This window comes from Symphodus melops (genome assembly GCF_947650265.1).
Source record: "Symphodus melops genome assembly, chromosome: 3".
Classification (NCBI taxonomy): Eukaryota; Metazoa; Chordata; class Actinopteri; order Labriformes; family Labridae; genus Symphodus; species Symphodus melops.
The window spans coordinates 15,679,224-15,699,641 of record NC_136693.1 but is presented as its reverse complement, the minus strand read 5'-3'; the positions used below and the strand labels follow the sequence as shown (position 1 = coordinate 15,699,641).

The window sequence follows — 20,418 nt, the reverse complement described above, 5'->3', positions numbered from 1 at the left end:
AATAGTTGATTAGATAAAGAACCCATGGCTAAGAAAAAAACTCATTACGAAAGAATGTGGTGTGGATATTTTCACCCTTGTTTGTGTGCGACACTTTATCTCAATGTCAATGAAGGCAATGCAGTCATAAACTTATTTGTTTTGAGGTGGTCTTTGATTTGTATGTGTCAAAAGGGTGACGATGACCTTGCCATGTTGGCTGCCCCAATAAAGAAGCAGGACACTAATTGCCTTTGTCAGTGAAGTGTACTTGGGACAATACACAATCAGATAACAATAATGGAGTCAATAATTTGTATTTACTCGGAAACTTGGACAATGTCATTTCTCCCAATTAATACACTCACCCATGCATTAAATTAGTTTTTTTTCCTCACTCAGAAAAATAATTAGGAGTAATTGTTAGGAAATCAATCAGCAGTGAACTGCCAATGAAGCGTGGTCAAAACTAAAGAAACGTGTTAAACAGATGGCTTGGATAACCCTCAAGGGCCTTTTGCAGTGCACTACAGCAAAACAGTATAATTTAAGGCAATAGACAATTTGTATAATTTATCAAAGTGCCCCTCAGTGAATGGATGGGTTTCTCTGTTTATTTAAGTTAAAGCTGATTAGATAATGTACATGATAGCATATTTCTTGAGAGACTGAATTTAAGAACTGAAATGAAAGTCTGATTGTTATCTTATTTTTAATTTTACATTTGGAGAGCACATAACCTAAGAGAAGAATGCATACTATTAATGTCATTTAACACTGTTTACAGTGAAGTATTGCAAAAATATTTATTGATGTGTTAAATTTGGTAATTTAGGAAAATATTAAACTAAATCTAACTCTCATGAGCATTTTTATACAAGAGAGCTGAAACTTCATACTGGAAAATGAAGTGACAATACAACACTTTATGTCCAATAAACCATTGTTTATGTGTATTTTTAATGTAACCTATTCACTAAGTAAAAGTTGAAAACTTTTAAAGGAGATAACTTGATGCAAAATTTTAGTCAACATGGTGTGAACATTGAGTGTTTCACATAAACAATTTACCTTCTTGGAAGCTGTCATTTGGACATAACACTGTAGTAGACAAACAGTGGTTAACAACAACAACAACAACAACAACAACAACAATAACGGGCCTTCCAGCTTAATGTGACAGCTGACACCATTCATGCTTAAGCTCTGTGCTGACCTGCTTTGTAAAGCTAAAAAGTCTACAGTCAGAATAGTATTTGGAAAAAAAACAAAAAAAAAAAACAACGTAGGCCCTGGACCTTGTTTAGACCTAAATTCTTGATTTTCTTTAAAGAAAACTATTATCAGCATTACATGCCGTCTAATGACAGCCACCTCTCAATCTAACTCTTTCCCTCTGAACGAGAGGTTTAATTTTCACTTGACAGAAGCGCCAGCAAATCAACTGCGAGGACTTCTGACTCATAGGCCAATCATAATCCTTACTTCAACTCAGAAACGCCCCTCATTAGGGTTAGATTGGACTCCGGTTTGTGTGACTGACAAGGGTTTCTGTCAAAGTATTTAGCCAACATTAGCTGAGCATTTTTAGGCTAAAATCACATCGGAAGACACAACATACCCGTAGAAGAGACTTTTTTAGCTCTGTAACAAACACGGTAAGTAAATTACTTAGCTGTCTTACGTCCTAGGGCTCAAAAATAAAGGAAAAGTCAAGTTGTTAGCAACCAATAAGGCAACATTGCAAGCTAATGTTAAAGGAAAGGTTTAGTAAGTTAACGCAATAAGGTGAAACAACTTTACAAGCTCGTACATTAACATTGGTTTGATTCAGGTATAACAAAGTGTCTGTTCAGATGCTAGCCTTGTGTTTAGACCGCTAACCTGAAGCTGCTCCGTAGTGTTTGCTAACAATAACTTGAAACTGTGTCGACTCGAGCTTTAACTCGATTTCTTAAACGTGTCAGTGTATTAACAGCAAAGGATACTAGCACTTCTAAACGCTCTCCATCATGCGAAAACTTACATTAGCTAGTGAAAATACTTACTGAATGTCGACGTTCACAAAACAAACAGTTAGCATACTTCATGAAGCAGCCAAGTTAGCATGAAGCTAAGCTATCAAACATTCACCCTCTTGCATTTCTCACCTCCTCACTGTGTCAGGATTATTAGTCAAAACATGCTGAATGATAGCTGTCAGCTTGGGCTCTTATTTAGATACGACGCTAGCGACATTGTTGGCCTCAGTGTTGTATGTCTGTGTTACATGTTGTGCTTGTTGAACCCATTTTCATGTCCTCTCCTCCTCACAGCAGCGGATGGCCCGGACAGCACCGACATAAAGAGAGGGGACATCAATCTGAACCTCTTCATGAGTAATGAACCTTAACCCCTTCTGGAGCATGTCTGCAAATACAAGTCGGAAGGTAACATTGAACATATTGTATCTCCATTTGTTGGACAGGAGAGAAAACCAAGGATCAACAATTGTAAACACTTTGTAGGAAAGCCACAAGCGTCACACCTGTTCATCATATCAAGTAATGAAAATAAAACGTCACACCAATTGAATGCATTAATGGGCTGTCGTCTATCATATTGCTCATCTGAGCTAACTCGATCAGAGGATCTGAAATGATTCTCTAAAGATCTCATGCTATTAAAAGTCAAGTATGTCTGAAAACACAGATTGATTTAACAGATTTGATGAATGGAGTTTCTCTCCCATCAAGTCAATGTGTATGACATGTGTCCCACAGAATAATGCTTTCTGAGTAGGGGGTATTGATGTGTAACATATTTTCAGGTTAGCTTCTGCTACATGCACCACTCCTCTCACAAACACACACAGCAGCTGGTCCCGCCTGGCCTCATTCTGCATCACCAACGCATTGTAAATTTGAGAACAGTGTCTGTGCTCAGCCTTCAAAACAGTGTTTCAAGTTTTGGACTAGAGGTTAATATTTGAGAAGCCTTGCTGTTTTATACAGCCTACAACTGGTCTCTGAACAGTTTATGATTTGACAGCCTAAACTCTTTTACTGGACTTCTTCAGTGTTGTGTTCTTAGCGGTGATAGATTTGAGCTAAGAAGAGAAATTCCCACCGTTTGTAGTTTTGATAACTTAGAAATCTGTTTGTAGGAAATGAGTTAGCCCTGTGTGTGCCAGTGGTTAGGTACATCTGGCACGTGCTCGTCTGAAGTTTCACAAACAAATGGTAAAGTATGGGGGAGAGATTAAATGTGGCATGGTGGCGCAACCCTGGTGTCGCAGGTAGAAGGCAAACAATGTTCCTTGTGTAATTCCTTTTAGGCCTTGTCACTTCATGTCTCGGTGAAGTCTGACTTGACTAAACGTGAAGGCGAGATCAGTCACATTTAGTGCTCCAGTCACTCGAAGCATTCCTGGAATACTTGAAGTTGTCCTCAGCAACTTTGGCTGAGCCTTACTGATTCATTCCTGCTCTGTGCCGATGTGTGTTTTAGGTTTACAGTAAATACTTCTCATTCTCGGCAAGTAACAATGATAGCTGTACATGTTGTTGTCTAGACACTGCTTCCTGATAAGCTGCACACCTGATGGAAAGTGTAACCTAATAGGTCTGTCACCGCACACGGTCATTTCCCTGGTCTATTGGTGTGCCTGATTCAGCAGAAGCCTTTTCTTACCTGGTTGTTCAGACATGTCTTGTCTGCTTTTTCAAACATGGAAATTTGGTTTATTCCTTTTTTTGTTTTAACTTCTAAACGCAGCAGAGACCTGACAACGAAGAACAGAGCGGGCACGGGGAGCAGAGAGCCAGCCCAGCCCGGCTACCCTTTGGCAAAAAACAGCTTCCACCCATCCCTAAGAATGCAGCACCCATTACCAAACCTACAACCACTGGCGCTCCAGCCCAGTCGGCCAATGGCACACACGCCTCCTATGGCCCCTTTTACTTGGAGTACTCTCTGCTGGCCGAGTTGTAAGTATTAGTCCCAGTGTCCGATTTTACACAGTCCTTTTAAAACAAATAAAAGTTAGCAGTTTGAAAACATAAAGACACATTCTGCGTTGAGTTATGAACATATCTCGGTAGAAAAGTTTGATGGTTATCTCTTATGTATTGATCTTACTTGTTGTCATGTGACCTGCAGCACACTGGTGATTAAGCAGAAGCTCCCTGGGATTTATGTCCAGCCATCCTACAAATCGGCACTAAGTAAGGACCCAATTTTGAAATTGTATCCATGTTTCATGTAACCACTCTCATAGTCTACTTTGCAAACAAAATGACAGAATAAGGCTGCAGTCACACTGCTTGTTTCAGAGAACTTTATACCTGTATTAATGAATACTGTTTGTCTCTGACTGTGTAGTGTGGTTCGGGGTCATATTCATCAGACACGGCTTGTACCAGGATGGAGTCTTTAAATTCACTGTGTATATTCCAGATAACTATCCAGATGGAGAGTGTCCCGTAAGTACTGTGTGCTTATTGGACTGATTTTTAAAATAATCTTTTGCTGTGCTTTTTTTTTTTCTTTTAAATTTCAGAAACCGATTTTTACAGAGGAGTAACAATTTGTTCTGTTTTATTTGTTTCAGAAATTTGTGTTTGACATCCCAGTCTTCCACCCTCTTGTTGATCCTGTGTCAGGAGAACTTGATGTTAGAAGAGCTTTCAATAAATGGAGGTATCTTCTCTGCTCTTTTAGCACTCATACAATGAACTCTGGATTTTTTGTTTTCTTTCAAATTAGTAATTTATTTGCTGAATAAATATTTCTGGTTGGTGCTTGTTAAAATATGCTAGGGGGTTTTTTCGCTCAGAAAAACATGGATGTAACTTCTTAAATGGCGTTTTATTTTACTCTCTTAGTCTTTATTTCATTTACATTGAGTAACATAAATGTAACATGAAAGTAACATGAACAATTTCTATTAGGATCTATTAGTTTTGTTTTTTTCTGGGGAAAATGTAATGATATTAACTCTTTGTTGTCTTTTAGACGGAATCACAACCACATCTGGCAAGTCCTCATGTACGCACGGACAGTTTTCTACAAGATCAGCACCACAGAGCCACTCAACCCAGAGGCTGCAGTGCTGTAAGTTTCTCAGCATGCTTTTCTCTTTAGGTGAAAGCTGAACCATCCAGTTGACACCTGATTTATTCCACAAGTGTTATTTATCCTGGGTGTACATGAAAAAATATATATATATATATATATAACGTAGCCAGTGTTCTCCGAAGCGTTTCTTTTGATTCATAGTAATGATTTTTTAATGGAACATTACTTTGTAAAGAGCAACAATTTGATATAATGTGTTTTTGGATACGAGTGGGGGAGAATACGGTGATGCGTCTGAGACGAACCAAAAGTGTATGCGTTTGTCAGATTGCTCGGTAGGAACACAGAAGCAGAGATGGGGAGTGAAACGCATAAAAACATTGTGCACGGCTGATTTTAAAATAAGCGAAAATGTGTGTAAATACGGTAAATGAAGTCTTTTGCGCCATTATTGGAGGCCGTGCTGCCACTCCAATTGAATGGTTGGGTAAACACTGGTTGTTTTATTTTGATTTTGTCTTTTACTCATTTATATTGAAGAACCATGAACAAGCTTTTGAACTAAAAAACAAAACAAAAAACAACCACATCAGGTCTTCCTTTCTTGTCAAAAGTTATTCCTCATGTTGCTCATGGAACATTGTTTTGTTTTGACTTTCAGATATGACAAGGATGTGCAATTGTTCAAAAGCAAAGTGGTAGACAGTGTGAAACTATGCAACAGTCATCTTTTTGACCAGCCCAAAATAGATGACCCCTACGCAATAAGGTTGGTAAACTCTTGAGGATTTACATCAGTATAAAGACTCTTTCTTCTTAGCTATGTATAAAAGTACTCTCTGACGGGGAAGGAGTTGACCTCTCACATTGCGACTCTTTTCCATTTAATAGTTTTTCCCCGTGGAACCCAGCCGTTCATGAAGAAGCGAAAGAGCGAATGTTCACATACAAAGTAAGTGAAAAGAAGTAACGCAGGAATTGTACTTTCAAGGATAGTTTAGCTGGATCATGCAGCTCACTGGAGTCCCCCCCTGATAATTAAAACCCAGAGGGTTTGGCTAAGCTGGAGTGGGTGCTATCAGCACTTTGGTTGTGCTGAGTTTATTGTATAACTTCTAATTTGCCTTTGTTGCTCTAGAGACGGCCAGACGATCACCACAAGGGAACACAGGTGTCAGGGTTATCTTGGGTGAAGCCAGGGTCGACGCAACCCTTCAGCAAAGATGACGGCCCTCCCCAGAGCTGAACCTGCAGTGTCGTTGAATCAGCCACTAGAGGGATCCACACGCATCAGATGCAATGCCTTTGGCTTGCATCAGCTGTTTCTTGGGATTGTGGTCCTTGAAACAGTTGGCAGAACTTTATATTATATCTCCATGTTATTGCTCGGCTTTAAAAGCTTTGTAGGCATCTCCTCAGACAGCTTTAGAATAAGGAAACAAAGTTTGTATAAATCAACGACAAATGGATGTCTCTGCAACATCATTTAGCCTGTGATGCACCGCAAAGAGCTTTCTCATTTAGATGATCAGATCCATGCAGATTTTGGGCAAGGTGATGCAACATGTTCTCCCAAAAGGAGCTGGTAAGTGCGAGAAGGGCAATTTGCGATCACATGGGTCACTGAAGCGGACAAAATGTTCTCTACTACTTGGTGAAATTGGCTCAGGACTGTTCATTCATAAGACTTGGAATGTTTTATTCACAATTGTTTGAATGAAACTTCTACATCCTCACCTCTCCGACTATCCAATTTTATTGAATTGTTTTATCCGTTTACCATTGGGCGATTTGTTTTTAATTCTACTGTGTAAACTATTGTCTTACATGCTTTGTAATATATACAAAGCAGAGCGACAAAGTTATGGATCTTATGAGTTGCTAAATAAGTAAGCTCCCGTGTTTTATTTTCTGATTTTTGAAATCATTTTGAATGTTTTATGTATAATTTGTTATTAAAGGTTTGGTGTGTAAATACTGGATGCTGTGCTCAGCTTTGACTAATAGGCATTTCATCAATTTTTGGGTTTTCTACGTGAATGGCGTGGTTTTCTTGGCTTTCTTTGCAAAGGTTAATAAATTTCCTTCCATATTTTCTTTTTAATCAAATACATTACTGCAGAAATTCTCTATAGGCCTGAATGAAAACCAGACATATATTGATAAGGTTATTTTTTTTCTTTTGTTCAGCTGTGGGATTGCATCCTTTCTGTTGCACCAGACTATCACTTTATGTGACTTTGTATGTGTAGAGGTCTCTGGTGTAATGGACTTGACTAAAATGTTAAAATAGCAGATTGGGTGCTTGACCTGTCTATTTATAATTGCAATAAAAAGCAAAGACATAACCAAATCTCAGTGTAATTCAAATGCTGTCATTTTGGCTGTTACCATCTACAATCTGCAGAATGAATGTTTTTTTCTTCTTTGTAACCAATCCTGCTCAATTTTGTCAAAGACTTGACTACATTTTTGAGTCACAAGATCTAATGCTTTACTCTGAAAACAATAAAGTAGACACATTTTGAATTGTTTTTGCACTTGGATCATTTGTTTTATTTCTACAATATACTAGCATAATTTATACTTTACAGTTATCAGTTTAATAAAAAAAATAAAAAAACCTTAAACACTCTAGGTTTCTTTTGGATGGTTATCGTCCTCATTTTACCTAATGACAACTTGTATAGGAAAACTACAAGAACCTCTTGATAGTACTTGTTTCAATGTATTTTTGTACTAGTATTTTTCATATTGAGGCCATACAAAATTTCTGGGGTCACTTTCCAGGTCAGGCCATTCAATAACCATTGTCATAATACTTAAGTGCCATGTAAGACTAAAATGTTACGAGTAATACAAGTAAATTATGACTCAATTCGACGTTTATAGTTTGAAAATAAAGGCAGTAACCAAAACAGCCAGTAGAGGTCGGCATGTATCCACAGAGGACATCTGCTTTTCCATACAGTCGTTTCTTGCATTGAGGAGTAGGGCCTACTCCGGGTGCATGTGCGAAAGTAAAACCTCTCTGGATTGGCTCTGGCTTGTACGCGGCCATCTTATGCAGTCTGTCAACATAAGGGCATTACACAAGAATTCATGATTTAATCAGCCACTCTGTCGGGCTGGTTGGGGGCGCAACCCTCCCAAAAGTATTCTCCCTTGAGTGTCGTTTGTTGATTTAACACGGGCAGCTGAAATTGTTGCAAAGTGTTGGAGGTCCAATCACAGAGAGGGTCACTTTTATGCAAATGAGGTGTTATCAGAGTCACGTCAGCAGCAGTGGTAGAGCCGCTGTGCCGTGGTCGCCAGCAGGAGTAGGCTACAAGTAACAACACAGTCACAACTTCGTCGATAAACACTCTCCCTGTATTCACGTCCGGAATTCAACTTTAGTGTTCGTTCCAGGTAAGCTTGAACACTTATTTTTGTGTTTTGTGACATACATTTCAGACTCGAGGAGTTAGGATTTCATTCAAGCCGAGGAGCTGTCAAATGTGTGACAGTCAGTGAGTGGGGCTCGCCTCAGCTGTCTGATGACACAGTGTGTAGGCTATCTACCTCGCAGGAATAAGAAGACCCCGCGCTGACTTGCTCAAGTTGTCCGCACTAGTTTCCCCTTATGTTTGCAATTTAAACAAATTATTTTTTTTTCTTTTGCAAAGTTTTGTTGGGTAAATTAAAAATGCGTTCGGCTCATAGGCTAATAAGTAAAGGCTACCCACTCCTCCTCCGCGGTTCTTGGTCCTGAACTGACAGCGACCAGTCGAGCTCAGTCAATAACTGCACTTGCATTTTGGACCCTGTAACTGTGGGCTGGGATGTTTCATTAGCAGCATTACTTAAAAAAAAAAAAAAACACAAAAAAACCCAACATAAAAATAGAAGGAAAGTCAGTCGACCACCAATAGCAGTAGCCAGTCATGGACACCATCACTGCCGACCTCTCCATCTATCTCCGGCCTCCGTCCTCCTCCCCCTCCTCCTCCATTTGCTCAGTGAGGAAGCGTCACGACACCTCTTGAATCCCTTGTCTTTCTAAAGTGACGCTCCGGTTATGAGCACGTGTGAACCGTCTGTTCAAACCACCCGGGGCGAAGGGATAAGCTAAAAAACAAATGTCCCGCGCGCGTTTACATTTGTTTTAACTTGGCTAGCAGTTGTGCTCAAGGTAGCGCAACAAATTGCCGCCTCGCTGACTGATCAAACAGCGCGCTGGAAGGAGCTGAAGCCATTGCTTGTTGAAGATGAAGAGGATGCGGCCGACTTCAGAGGTGAGCCGGGCAAGTCTTTTTAACGAAAGCGAAATTCTCTACTAAAGCTTTGAAATCTGAAAGAACCTGTTGCCAAGTGTCTTGACTTTGCTACTAAGTAGGTCAATGCGCGTCAACTTTCACATTTGATGTAAATGTGTTCGAACTTAATTGTCGTGGTTTTAAGTTGGTGAACTGAGGCGCTCATTGTGTTAACCCCAGAATGCAATGGCGACCTGCAGGTCCAGTTATGCTCTCAGGTGTTGTTGATATACCCTGTAGGGCTTTGGCTGCACGTGATTGGATAATGCTGACAACGTCACGATTATGGAGGAAACAGCTGGAAGGCGGATACGTGTGTGTCCCAGGGCCACATTCAGGGTTTTAAAATGCTGATGGGGCTTTTAGATATCAGGCTGAGGGATATGCTGGACGGATGCCTCCTTCGAAAGGAAGTCTTGATCACTAGTAGCTTTTTCTTTCAGTTTACCGGCTGGCACAAATTCCTTACTTCTTCTCACTTAAGCACCTCTGTGTGGCTTCGTCTTCAATTAATTTGGGATCTTATAAACAGAATCTCTGTCTCACAGGTATTTGAAATACAGTTTAAATTACAAAAAAAAGCGAAGTTGAGGGTTTCTGGTTTGTTTATTGGAGGAGAGGACACTGGCACCATGTTTTGTTTTTAGAACAAACCAAAATAAAGTCATCACTTTCATTAAAAACATTTCAAATGAATAACTCTTATTAGAGACGTTTTGAATATGACTAATATTTACTTGTGGCAGTCTTCTATCATACACTATTTTTTTTTTACCAAAAAAAAAAAACATTCATGCACATTATTTACTAAATATTCTGACACAGGAAACATTGTGTCTCTTGGCCTCACATTCCTCCTGTGTTTTTGATGTTGAGTGTTTTACAAATCATCTGTATGCTGCTTATGAATATAGTCATCCAAAGGAGAAACACGTGACGAGACAGTCCCGTGATTCTTCAGGAAACGGAATAGTAAACAATGCACATGAGTTACGCTGAACTAGGGAGTGCACAGACTGAAAACAGGACGGATTTCATGCCTGTGAAACAATTTACTATTGGTAACTGTTGACATTAATGCCTGGAAGAAGTGGTGGCGTCTAAGGAATGTGCCGAGCTGCATGACAGTCAGCCATGTACAGTAAGTCACTGTATGAACCGATAACACCATTTTTTTAAACTTCTTTTTGTTTGGTTTGTGATTTAAGATTATTTAAGGCTTAATGTTCATGGAAAATGTGAATTAATTAACCCTATTCTAAATGAATTGCAGAAATAAAGCATACTACTTTAATATAAAGGAGTTTACCAGTATACACCTGGTTTAAAACATCACACTGGGATTTTTCTTGCAGCATCAATATCACCTGGCCTCAGTCCTCAATCTCTATGGTAGATTCAATTCTGACAAGCATTTTTGAAAAAAGGTTTTATGGTCAGGAGTGTTGACAGAAAACGCCATATTCCTTTCCATTGACTCTGATCAGCCTGTCTATCACTTTAAATCTAACAAAATGTACTCATTCAGTGTCTCTCATGGAGGCAATGTCTGTTCATTCGTGCTTCTGGGTGCATAGCAAGTCAGCATATAATGACTGACCTGGGTAAGCTGCTGTCATCTTCCGCTTGTCTGTGGTTGCAAAACACAAGCACACGCAACACACTCGTACACACCCCACACACACTCAAACGACATCACCTGCCTGTGTCCCTAGCTGTTGAAATTCTATCAGCTGTCTGCACCTCCCACACATTCTGCAGTAGCAGGGCAGGCGGCTTCATTGGTTGTGGTGGTGGGGGGTTGAGGTACGCCTGGTTGAGGATCGTGTGTGTGTGTGTGTGTGTGTGTGTGTGTGTGTGTGTGTGTGTGTGTGTGTGTGTGTGTGTGTGTGTGTGTGTGTGTGTGTGTGTGTGTGTGTGTGTGTGTGTGTGTGTGTGTGTGTGTGTGTGTGTGAGATAGGAGGGGTTACAGGAAGATGCTCCTGCTTGCTGACGGTTGGTCTGAATCAGCTGCTTCGCTGCACGCATGAAAGGCAGTGTTGACGGATAATTGAAAGTTCCAAATTTCTCTCAGATCCTTTTGATCAAGCTATTACCTGCCATTTGAAAGCATGGGCATTCATGCATTTATTCTAAGGAAACAGATGGTGTTGTGTCATTTCACTGGAAATCATTCATGGACTGTGTGTAAATCAGGATTGTGATGACTCATTTGATTGCAAATGGTGCTCTGACCTGTATCTAGAGACCATACCTTACTTTGCAGTAAGTCACGGTTATCATTTCCTCCTATAAAAGTTGATATTTATGTTCCTTTCCTTTGTTTTATTTTTGCCAGGTGCACAATATAATGGACATGCTGTAGCTCTGGTCACAGTGAGGCTCATTGGGACCACATTGGATCCAGTGGAGTTTCAAAAGTTCCAGTTCACCTCCAGACTCTGCCATGGACTTCTTTAATGACCCCAACCTGTTTGTTGGGGGCTTGGAAGGGCTCGATGAGGAGGATGGCTTCCCCTCAGCTCCTTCACTTGTGGATGAGTTAAATCTCAGTGCTGGCTTTGAGCCACTCCAAGTGGGGCCTCTAGAGAAGCACCAAGACATGATGCCACCAATTTCAACCCAACAAACCATGCCTGTTTACGGTGAGCAGATGAGTCACTACATTGGTTTAAAGGGACAGACTCCTATGGGCCAGGCCTTTTCTGGTGCAGGGAGTCAATGTGGCGGTGGTGGGGGCATGATTGCAGATCAGCATGGCCAGTACCACAATGTCGTCATGAGCCAAGCACCTCAATCCAATGGGCTATACTGTAACAGTGGCAGTCCAATGTGGGGAAACCAAGACCAGAATGGGAATATGTACCACCCCTTGTCTCAACATCAGCAACAACAGCTTTGTCACCAGCAGCAGCAATTACATGTCCGACAACAACAAACACAGCAGCAACATCACCCGTCTCATCATCCGCAGCAGCAGCAGCAGCTGCATCAACAGCAAAGTCACCGGCAGCAGCTGCTACACCAGCGCCAGCACCATCAAATGAACACGCAGACTTTGTCTTTGCAGCAACAGCAGCATCCTAATTTCCCTTTTCACCAGGGAGGTCAATGTCACGTTCCCCATACTCAGCAGGTTCAGCACCAACTCGCTGTAGGAGGACCACGGTTCCACTCAAGGGCTCTATCAAATAAGCCTTATTTGGATCAGCAAAATGCTTCTCTGCGTGAGACATGCATACAACCACAGCAGCAGCAGGGTAGCTACCAGCTGCCCAAGGGAGGTCAAGCCTTCTCTGGAGCAGGACCGGAAGACCCTAACCTGCACTTTCCCATGCATTCATCACCCGTGGTTCACTCCCTGCCCACATGCTCTGTTACTTCTGCCGCTGCTTACCAACCGGCTCAGTACCCTGCCTATCCTGGAGAGCCAGAAATCACCCCCCTCAGCCAGCAGTCTTTGTCCACAGTCTCGGATATCAGGCCTACCACCACCTCTGCACCCCTGACTTCTACGATGCCTGAGCTATCAGGGACGGCAAATCAATTTCCATCCACAGCTGTTATGAGTCAGCAGCACACTCGGGCCTCAGTCAGTCGGACAGAGGAATGTCCTTTTAGGGTCCTACATTGTTCGGGAGAAGGCCAGGGAAACTGCAAGTCATTAGAGATGTTTGGCGAATCAATGAGCTGCTACCCGAGCACAGTCAACCACCTGCCCTCCGAGCAGCCTCAGAGCTGTGGGCCCATCAACACTAATGGATACAAAGCAACAGGAGACCATCTCCTGCAATCGCAGGCTCAGGATGGAGACATGGAAGGCCTGGAGCCTCCTGACCTACTGCCTGACCTAATGCCCCAGCTGGAGGCCGCTCTCAACCCACAGGAGGACTCTAGCTGTTCTTGGGCCAAGTCCAGGCAGGAGAGGGGAGATGAGGAAAGGACACCCCTACCTGTTGAGCTCAGAGGAGGGAAGGTAATACAATGCCAAACATTATCTGTCACTTTCTTTACAGCGCTGCAGGAAATGTTAGCCCCACTGCACAGGAGTAATCACTTAGGGGAATTGTGGTTGGGTGAAGGCTAATACATTGAAATGAATGGAAGGATTTGGAATTTATCTGTGCATATCAGTGTGTATTTAGGAGTAATTCTTTGCTGATTTAATGTGATCTTCCCAGCCTAGCATGGCAGAGAATCTGGCCATTCATGTAATGTTTAACTAACTATCCGAGATAGCACATGTGCTCGTGTGGTTGGAAGCATTCAGTCAGTGGTGGAGTTTGGGGGAGGTGGAGAGGCTGCACCTGGAGCCTTCTGAATATGATAATGGTCTGTCCAGCCTGGCCTGTATCTGCCCTGTGTTTCGACAGCAGGTCAGGCCTGATTAGGCTGAGAGTGGCAAGAGTGTCTTCAGGACTTAGCTGTAAGCATACTTAGGGCTATATCAAGATGTGGGTCAGGGCAAGCCAGAGGCACTAGCACACTGCTTCGCTGGAGTGTGGGGGAGGTTGCACTCTGTTGTGGAAGCCGCCACACTTTCTGAGTGTCTGTATACGTGTATTTCAGTGCACGTGCACATGCGAGAGAGCAGGCGGAAAGAAAAAGAGCGTGGTGGAGGAGAGTGGTTGGCACTTCAGGGAGGGGGAGGGGTTTGGAAGATGGAGAGAGCAGTAGCCCATGGAAAAAAAAAGAAGAGAGGAGAGCTTATGAAAGAAAGGGACAGAGAGGAAGAGCATGAGAGGGAGAAGAGGAGAGGGGGAGGTTGGGAGAATGCATTAGCTGGCTGTAACAGGCTTCAGGCGGTTCCTGGATCTTAGTTGGATAGTAACCTAGCAGCATCCACGCAGCCTCCTGGCCCACGAGTGACACATGACCAGCAGCAAAGCAACAGATGTTTCTTCACACTCTATCCACTTCAAAAGGCACATGATTTCTAACGAATCCTTGCCTTCTTTTAATATACATGTACAGCAGAACATTACTAATATAACATGTTGCAACAATAAGAATCAGAATCTAACCCAGTAAAACACGCTTCTTGAGGGTTGCAGAAACGGAGTATCTTCAACTAGACTCTACACATTGTGTTTTCACTGGCCCACTGAGTGGAAGTCTGACAGAGGCGTTTTCAAGTCCACAGACAACAAAGTTTTCTTTGAAATGGTGGGTTCTTAAAGATAATGTCAGCCTGCGTTCATTTATTAATTATTCCAATTTTACAGTTGCTGTTTGAAGGACTCTATTTAATCTCACTAACCAACCTCATAATTCTAGAACAAATGTTTTTGGTCCTGCCACCTGTGAAAATGTACACTTATTCCCATGAGACAAAACACACCCTGCGTGCCGAGTACTGCTTATTATTCCCCCAACAGGCAGTAGGCCATAAAACAACGAGTGGCCTGCCTCACCAGGGCTCATCCATACCGGCCATTTGCCCACTGCAAAGGTCCTTGATGGAAATGAGGCCATGAACCAAAGGCAAACGAGCAAGCCTCTCCTTTTCTGTGTCAACATCCAGCCCTGTGTTGATGCTTACAGGCTGACTGCGCTATTCATGTGCACTGATGTGTGAAGAGCCTGCTGATGGTGTGTTTGCTGAACAGGCGAGGTATCAGGGGATCTGCCCACTCCTCACTTCTGTGGTGAATGGGGCTAATTAGGATTTCCAATTGTTTTAAATGGTCAGCTGCAGCTGTAATAAGAACACACAGCTCAATCGAACAGTTGCAGGTTTGTAAAGCTGAAATGTTTTCATGTCAGAAGTCTCTCTTTATAAGGCCTCAAGGTTGATTGATTGTCCAGGTTTTTTAGATCTGACATGTAAATGTGTACACAGAACATTGTGAGTAATATTGTAAATCAGTGCTTTTTGTGTTGAAGCCAGATAATTTAAGTCCTGAGCTCCCTTAGGTCACTGTAGTTTGACATCTTGAGCTGCTAAGTCCACAGCTAGGCAACAGTTGTCTGCAGACACTGGTAAAATATTAGAACAGGGATGTATGTGCTAGACCAAAAAAAAAGTAAGGAGTGTGTCAACATTGAAACCACCATCTGAAACTTTAGGTTGTAGCAAAAGAAGCTTGTGTGCCATATTTATTCCAGAATCTCCACACTGCCTACAGGGCAAGGCAGTGTGTGTGTGTGTGTGTGTGTGTGTGTGTGTGTGTGTGTGTGTGTGTGTGTGTGTGTGTGTGTGTGTGTGTGTGTGTGTGTGTGTGTGTGTGTGTGTGTGTGTGTGTGTGTGTGTGTGTGTGTGTGTGTGTGTGTGTGTGTGTGTGTGTGTGTGTGTGTGTGTGTGTGTGTGTGTGTGTGTGTGTGTGTGTGTGTGTGTGTGTGTGTGTGTGTGTGTGTGTGTGTGTGTGTGTGTGTGTGTGTGTGTGTGTGTGTGTGTGTGTGTGTGTGTGTGTGTGTGTGTGTGTGTGTGTGTGTCACAGTGGATTGCACAGGACAGATGAATCATGTCAAAACCTGCCACAAAGCCTTTATCATAAGCAGCATGAAATCAATTTGTCATTTATCAAATGCAGTGTGAAGACAGATATATCTATATATATTTTAACACACTGCAAAAGATTTTAATTCAAGTCAATATTACCGTGCATTACTTCACGTAACTTTTTATTGTGTGTGTCAGTTACCCTTTTCAGATTGTGCGTCTGCAGCAGCTCTGTAACAAAGTTCCTACGCCTTCGGACTTGTACATTTCATTCTCAGCGGTGTAATTGATTGACCCAGTGTTTTGAAGGAGGAGATTTTCAGATATGAAAGTCTGTTGCAGTCCCTCATAAGTGACGTCTCTCAGGCTTTCTCAATTTAATATTTACTGTCTGCGCAACAGTAGCACCCTCAAAAGAAGTTTATCTGTCGTGTTGTGGTATCAATCCTTCCCTTTGGAAATGATATGTATAACTTACATGGGTTGCTATTTTTGCTTGCATGCAGGAAACATAGTTGCTGTTATTGGACTCCATAACTCCAAAATCTGTTATGTCGCTGCTCCTGTACTGTATACGGACTTGAGCTTATATAGCGCCTCTCGAGTCTTCTGACTCCTCAAAGCGCTTTTACACAGCATGTCACGGCATTCACACTCTGATGGCAGCGATTGCTATGTGATTAGATCCATCAGATGTAACTCATCCCATTCATACGCATTCACACTCTGCTGACGAAGCAGCCAGAGCAGTTTGGGGTGACACATCGGACATGTTGCCGCAGGAGCTTTGGACCGAACCCTCGACCTTCCGGTTCCAAATGAGCCACCATAGCCCCATGTTACTTTTCCTATTTTCTACAATATCCTTGACGGGAGGATGTCATGATTTAATAATTGCAGCAAGTAAATAAATGAAAAAGCAGAGACCATGGGTAAATAAGTTTATTTTGTCGGTCAGTTACAGTCTGTTTAAAAAAAAAAAAAAAAAAATCTTGTTTGTTTTATGTGATCGTAGTCTCATGAAAGTTTGATCTGCTCTGGTAAATGTCTATATCTTTTGCCACTATTCCCATTGACTGGTTTTGCAGTCTTTTCCCTCTGCTTAAAACTACTGTATGGGTGATGATGACCAGGGCTGCTGCAGCCACTACAGGCCCCTAGATGAATAGTCTCCTCCCCGTCTGCGTGTGTTGCTGGGTTAGATTTATTATCTGAATGGCTAACGCCTCTCACTCCTCTCAACCCTGCCTTGGCCTCTGAGCTGTGTCGCCACACTAAGCAACTTACTGTCGGAGGTGTGTGTGTGCATGCACTTGCAAGTTGTGTCTCGGCGTTTGATCTCGCTTTGTTGCTTACTGTCCTCTCTGAGGTTCACACAACTCCTCGCCAGACTCGGCAGGCGATGCCATAATAAGCCCTGAAACTTTACACCATGCATCACCCTGGACCTCACCCTACCACCCACATGCACCACACACATTTTGCACACTCGCATTAAAAAAACCAAACCTTGGGAAACCTGCTGCTTCAGTGGCCACATGGTGATAGGCTGTGTCATTCACACACTTTCTCTGATCACCTCCCCCAACCCCATTCTCTCGCCCTCTCTCTCTCTCTCTCTCTCTCCCTCCCTCCCTCTGGCTCGCTCTGTCAAGTGCTCTGTCTGTTTGCATCTGGCCTCATTGGCCTGTCTGATTGGAGGCCTGCCAGATAAGACAGGGAGGCGGGGGATAATAAAGAGGTCAGAGGTAAACAGGAAGTCAGGTGGTCTCTGCTGTGGGTGGGAAAGGGAGGGCTCAGCTGGGTGGAGCTGGGGTGAGAAAGAGGGAGGAGGAAGTTGCACTTGGATTGAGTGTTTCAGGAGCATGTGGGAAAGCTGCCAGCTCAAAGTGCACAGTAGGTCTGAATTTAAAGTGTGTTCTTTTATTCTGCTTTGCTGTCCTTCCTTCCCTCTCTTGCCGCTTTCTCAAGGGATTAAATGGCATTGAATTTATATATATATATATGTTTTTTTTTGCGTGTGAAGGGTGAGTGAGTGTTTGCTCAGCAACCAAATATCAAGGGTTTTTTTTGTGTGTATGTGACTGGAATGTCATGTTTTTGTTGTGACAAGACTCAACCTCTTTTGACGTGAGCTGATGTTTGACTGGCCAAGAAACCGGAAGGTTATAACACAAGTCTGTGGGTTTAGAAAAAAAACTCTTGAGCCGCTTGATGGAAAATAAGGGCATGCAAAACGGTTCCTTTATAACCTCAGTGAAGGGTGCAACAGAAGACTGTATAAAAGGCACTGGGGAGTAATCTAATGACCCCTTTGTCCTTGTGGTTACAACGGACGCAATGATGTTTATGTTGTGGGGTGATGAAGGGATTGTCTAAGAAAAAATGAGCAGCCGAATATTTCCTTGTGTTTGACAAAGTTTGCTGGTTTAAAGCCAGCTAAGTCGGCTTTTCTGTCCTACTTGACTACTTGACATGTCTTTCTTTCACATACTTTGACTTTGACAGAACTTAATGTCGGTCACATTGTACACAGAGAAAACCGTTGGCCTACTGGTTACTGATTTGTAAGTTTAGCAAACAGGTTCATGCGAGTAGGAAGTCATTCGCTAGTTGCCATGGACGCCAGGGTTGTAAGTGGAGACTTTGTTTATAGAGTGTTGTGCTTGTATTTTTGAACACTCAGTGGATGTCGTTAATTTTATTGCCCAGACAACAGAAACTGTCTGAACCGTCAACTGTCTTCATTCGGAGGGACTGAAGATACAGTAATCTAATAAAGGCAGACAGGAAGTATATTTGAATACAGAAAAACAAAGGTTTAATGCTGGCTCAAGTACACTAACATGTCAGATGTTGTTTTTTTAATATATATATGTTTGTATTTCCTTTTGTTTGAAAGCCCTTTTACAAAAGAGTGGTTGTTATTGTGTGATCATTATCCAGAAGTCGTTCTCTCATAGAGTCCTATTGATGTACAGGCTTCTTTTGGTCAGTGCAGTAAAATGTGCTTCAGGCTACCATGACCTCTATCAGGACCTGTTACCTACATGTGGCCTTTTGTTGTTGGTAAACCAAGAGCTCTGCTTTACTGAGAAGTGATTGGCTGAATATATATATATATATATATATATATATACCGTAAATTCCGGACTATAAGCCGCTACTTTTTTCTCACACTTCGAGCACTGCGGCTTCTACTCCGGTGCGGCTAATGCATGGATTTTTCTTGGGGGACAATGAGCTTCTGCCGCAAAAACATTTGACTTCGTCACGTCGGATCTTAATATCAGTCATTTTGCGCTTCATGCACGCACCCTCATCATGGAAAACACACGGAGAAATACATATGATGCAGCTTTCAAGTTAAAGGCGATCGACCTGGCTGTCAAAGAAGCTAACAGAGCTGCTACACGTTAAGATGACACTGACAGCGACAACAGAGACTGAGGAAGTGAGTAATGAAGTCATTCTGAGGCAGTGAATGGATGGACTTTTTCTTGTGAAATATATTACGGTCATCTTTTTCATCAGCCGTGTTACAGACACCGTCGGCTAGGCTTCGTATTGTAACGGTTCATGTTGTAAAGTCAGTAGTTGATAATGTGTTCATAATTCCGATTATGTGGAGAGTCGGTGAATGCACCAGCGAGAACGTGTTGAGTGGCTGTATGAGAGAACGCTGGGGGAGAGAGTTGGATTGTTACGGCAAGTTATGTGTTGCTCTCTGCTGTAAACGGCGTGGTCACGGCCGACAGTGATCGGGTTATTAAAAGTTATTATTTGTTATTATTCGTCGTCCTTTAACGTCCGTACGGACGCTACAGTATTTGCGGATGTTACCGGTAGCCTACGTCTGTGTAAATAGCTCTTGTTATAGCGTGAACACCTGCGGCTTATAATCAAGTGCGGCTTATATATGTACAAATACATTTATTTACTTATTTTTAGCCAGTGCGGCTTATATCCAGGTGCGCTCAATAGTACGGAATTTACGGTATATATATAAAATTGTTTTTTTGGAGTAATACACCAAAAAGTGTATCAGTCCGTGCATGTCTAGAAACTTCTGTCAAATGAAGGGACAAATAGTGTGAATGTAGTTACTGTTCAATGTATGAGAACATTTTTACAACTAAAAGTAAAAAAGTTTTACTGGATAAATGCAGAAACTGAAAATGTTGAATCTGACAGCGTTCTCTCTCTGTTTAAATCACTTCATGCTTTATGTTGTCTTTATCTGCTTGTGTCTGATATACCACACTCAGGGTGCGGTCACATTGGCCATCCACACTGTGCCCACCATGCCGCCTCAACCCTAAAATCCCATTCGTTTGGCCAGTGTGACCGTGCTGCACTGTGCTCAGGCACGGTACACTTCATGCTTGAGCACGCAGGTACACAACCCTGACAGTCTTCCTTATGGATAAATCCAGAGTTGTCTAGCGTTATCTGACTAAACATGACTCAAAATAACGTAGCAGTCATGTCCTCTTTGTTGTTCTTCGATGTGCAGACGCGGACTCGACTGCGTGTCCCTTTCTTGTTTTTCTCGAGCGAGTTTGTGAACTGAGCACACTTCATAATAACCTAAAGCAGGCATGTATTATGACCTTATGTCCAAGAGGTGATCGTACTCGG

The 20,418-nt window shown here is 42.3% G+C and overlaps 2 protein-coding genes across 7 annotated transcripts in view; both read left to right on the top strand.

Moving 5' to 3' along the window:
- The first annotated feature begins 1,407 nt into the window (after window positions 1–1,407).
- aktip (akt interacting protein) lies at window positions 1,408–7,566 on the top strand. 2 transcript variants are annotated; one of them, XM_079339253.1, is made up of 10 exons: window positions 1,408–1,637; window positions 2,295–2,408; window positions 3,739–3,947; window positions 4,120–4,184; window positions 4,342–4,442; window positions 4,571–4,659; window positions 4,975–5,073; window positions 5,699–5,806; window positions 5,929–5,989; window positions 6,176–7,566. In XM_079339253.1, the coding sequence occupies exons 2-10, from the start codon at window positions 2,361–2,363 to the stop codon at window positions 6,281–6,283; spliced, it is 888 nt and encodes a 295-aa protein (XP_079195379.1). In that variant the 5' UTR covers window positions 1,408–1,637; window positions 2,295–2,360; the 3' UTR covers window positions 6,284–7,566. The 2 variants fall into 2 exon arrangements, with proteins under 2 accessions (XP_079195379.1, XP_079195378.1); XM_079339252.1 differs by having other exon boundaries at window positions 1,417–1,637; window positions 3,736–3,947.
- Window positions 7,567–8,173: 607 nt separating this feature from the next.
- The window catches only part of chd9 (chromodomain helicase DNA binding protein 9), a 63,338-nt gene continuing 51,093 nt past the window's right edge, over window positions 8,174–20,418 (top strand). For 3 of the 5 annotated variants that reach the window (XM_079340015.1, XM_079340014.1, XM_079340013.1), the window contains exons 1-2: window positions 8,517–9,314; window positions 11,674–13,311. In XM_079340015.1, coding sequence (XP_079196141.1) covers window positions 11,782–13,311 — 1,530 coding nt within the window. In that variant the 5' untranslated portion in view covers window positions 8,517–9,314; window positions 11,674–11,781. Of the gene's footprint in view, window positions 8,449–8,515; window positions 9,315–11,673; window positions 13,312–20,418 lie in introns of those variants that run through there. The other 2 variants (XM_079340012.1, XM_079340011.1) reach the window with 2 other exon arrangements.

Bases quoted from the DNA above. Each gene is read 5' to 3' on its own strand.
- aktip (XM_079339252.1), top strand. From the start codon at position 2,361: ATGAACCTTAACCCCTTCTGGAGCATGTCTGCAAATACAAGTCGGAAG. The intron at 2,409-3,735 runs GTAACATTGAAC...TTCTAAACGCAG, and splicing joins CTGCAAATACAAGTCGGAAG to CAGAGACCTGACAACGAAGA. The intron at 5,990-6,175 runs GTAAGTGAAAAG...TTGTTGCTCTAG, and splicing joins AGCGAATGTTCACATACAAA to AGACGGCCAGACGATCACCA.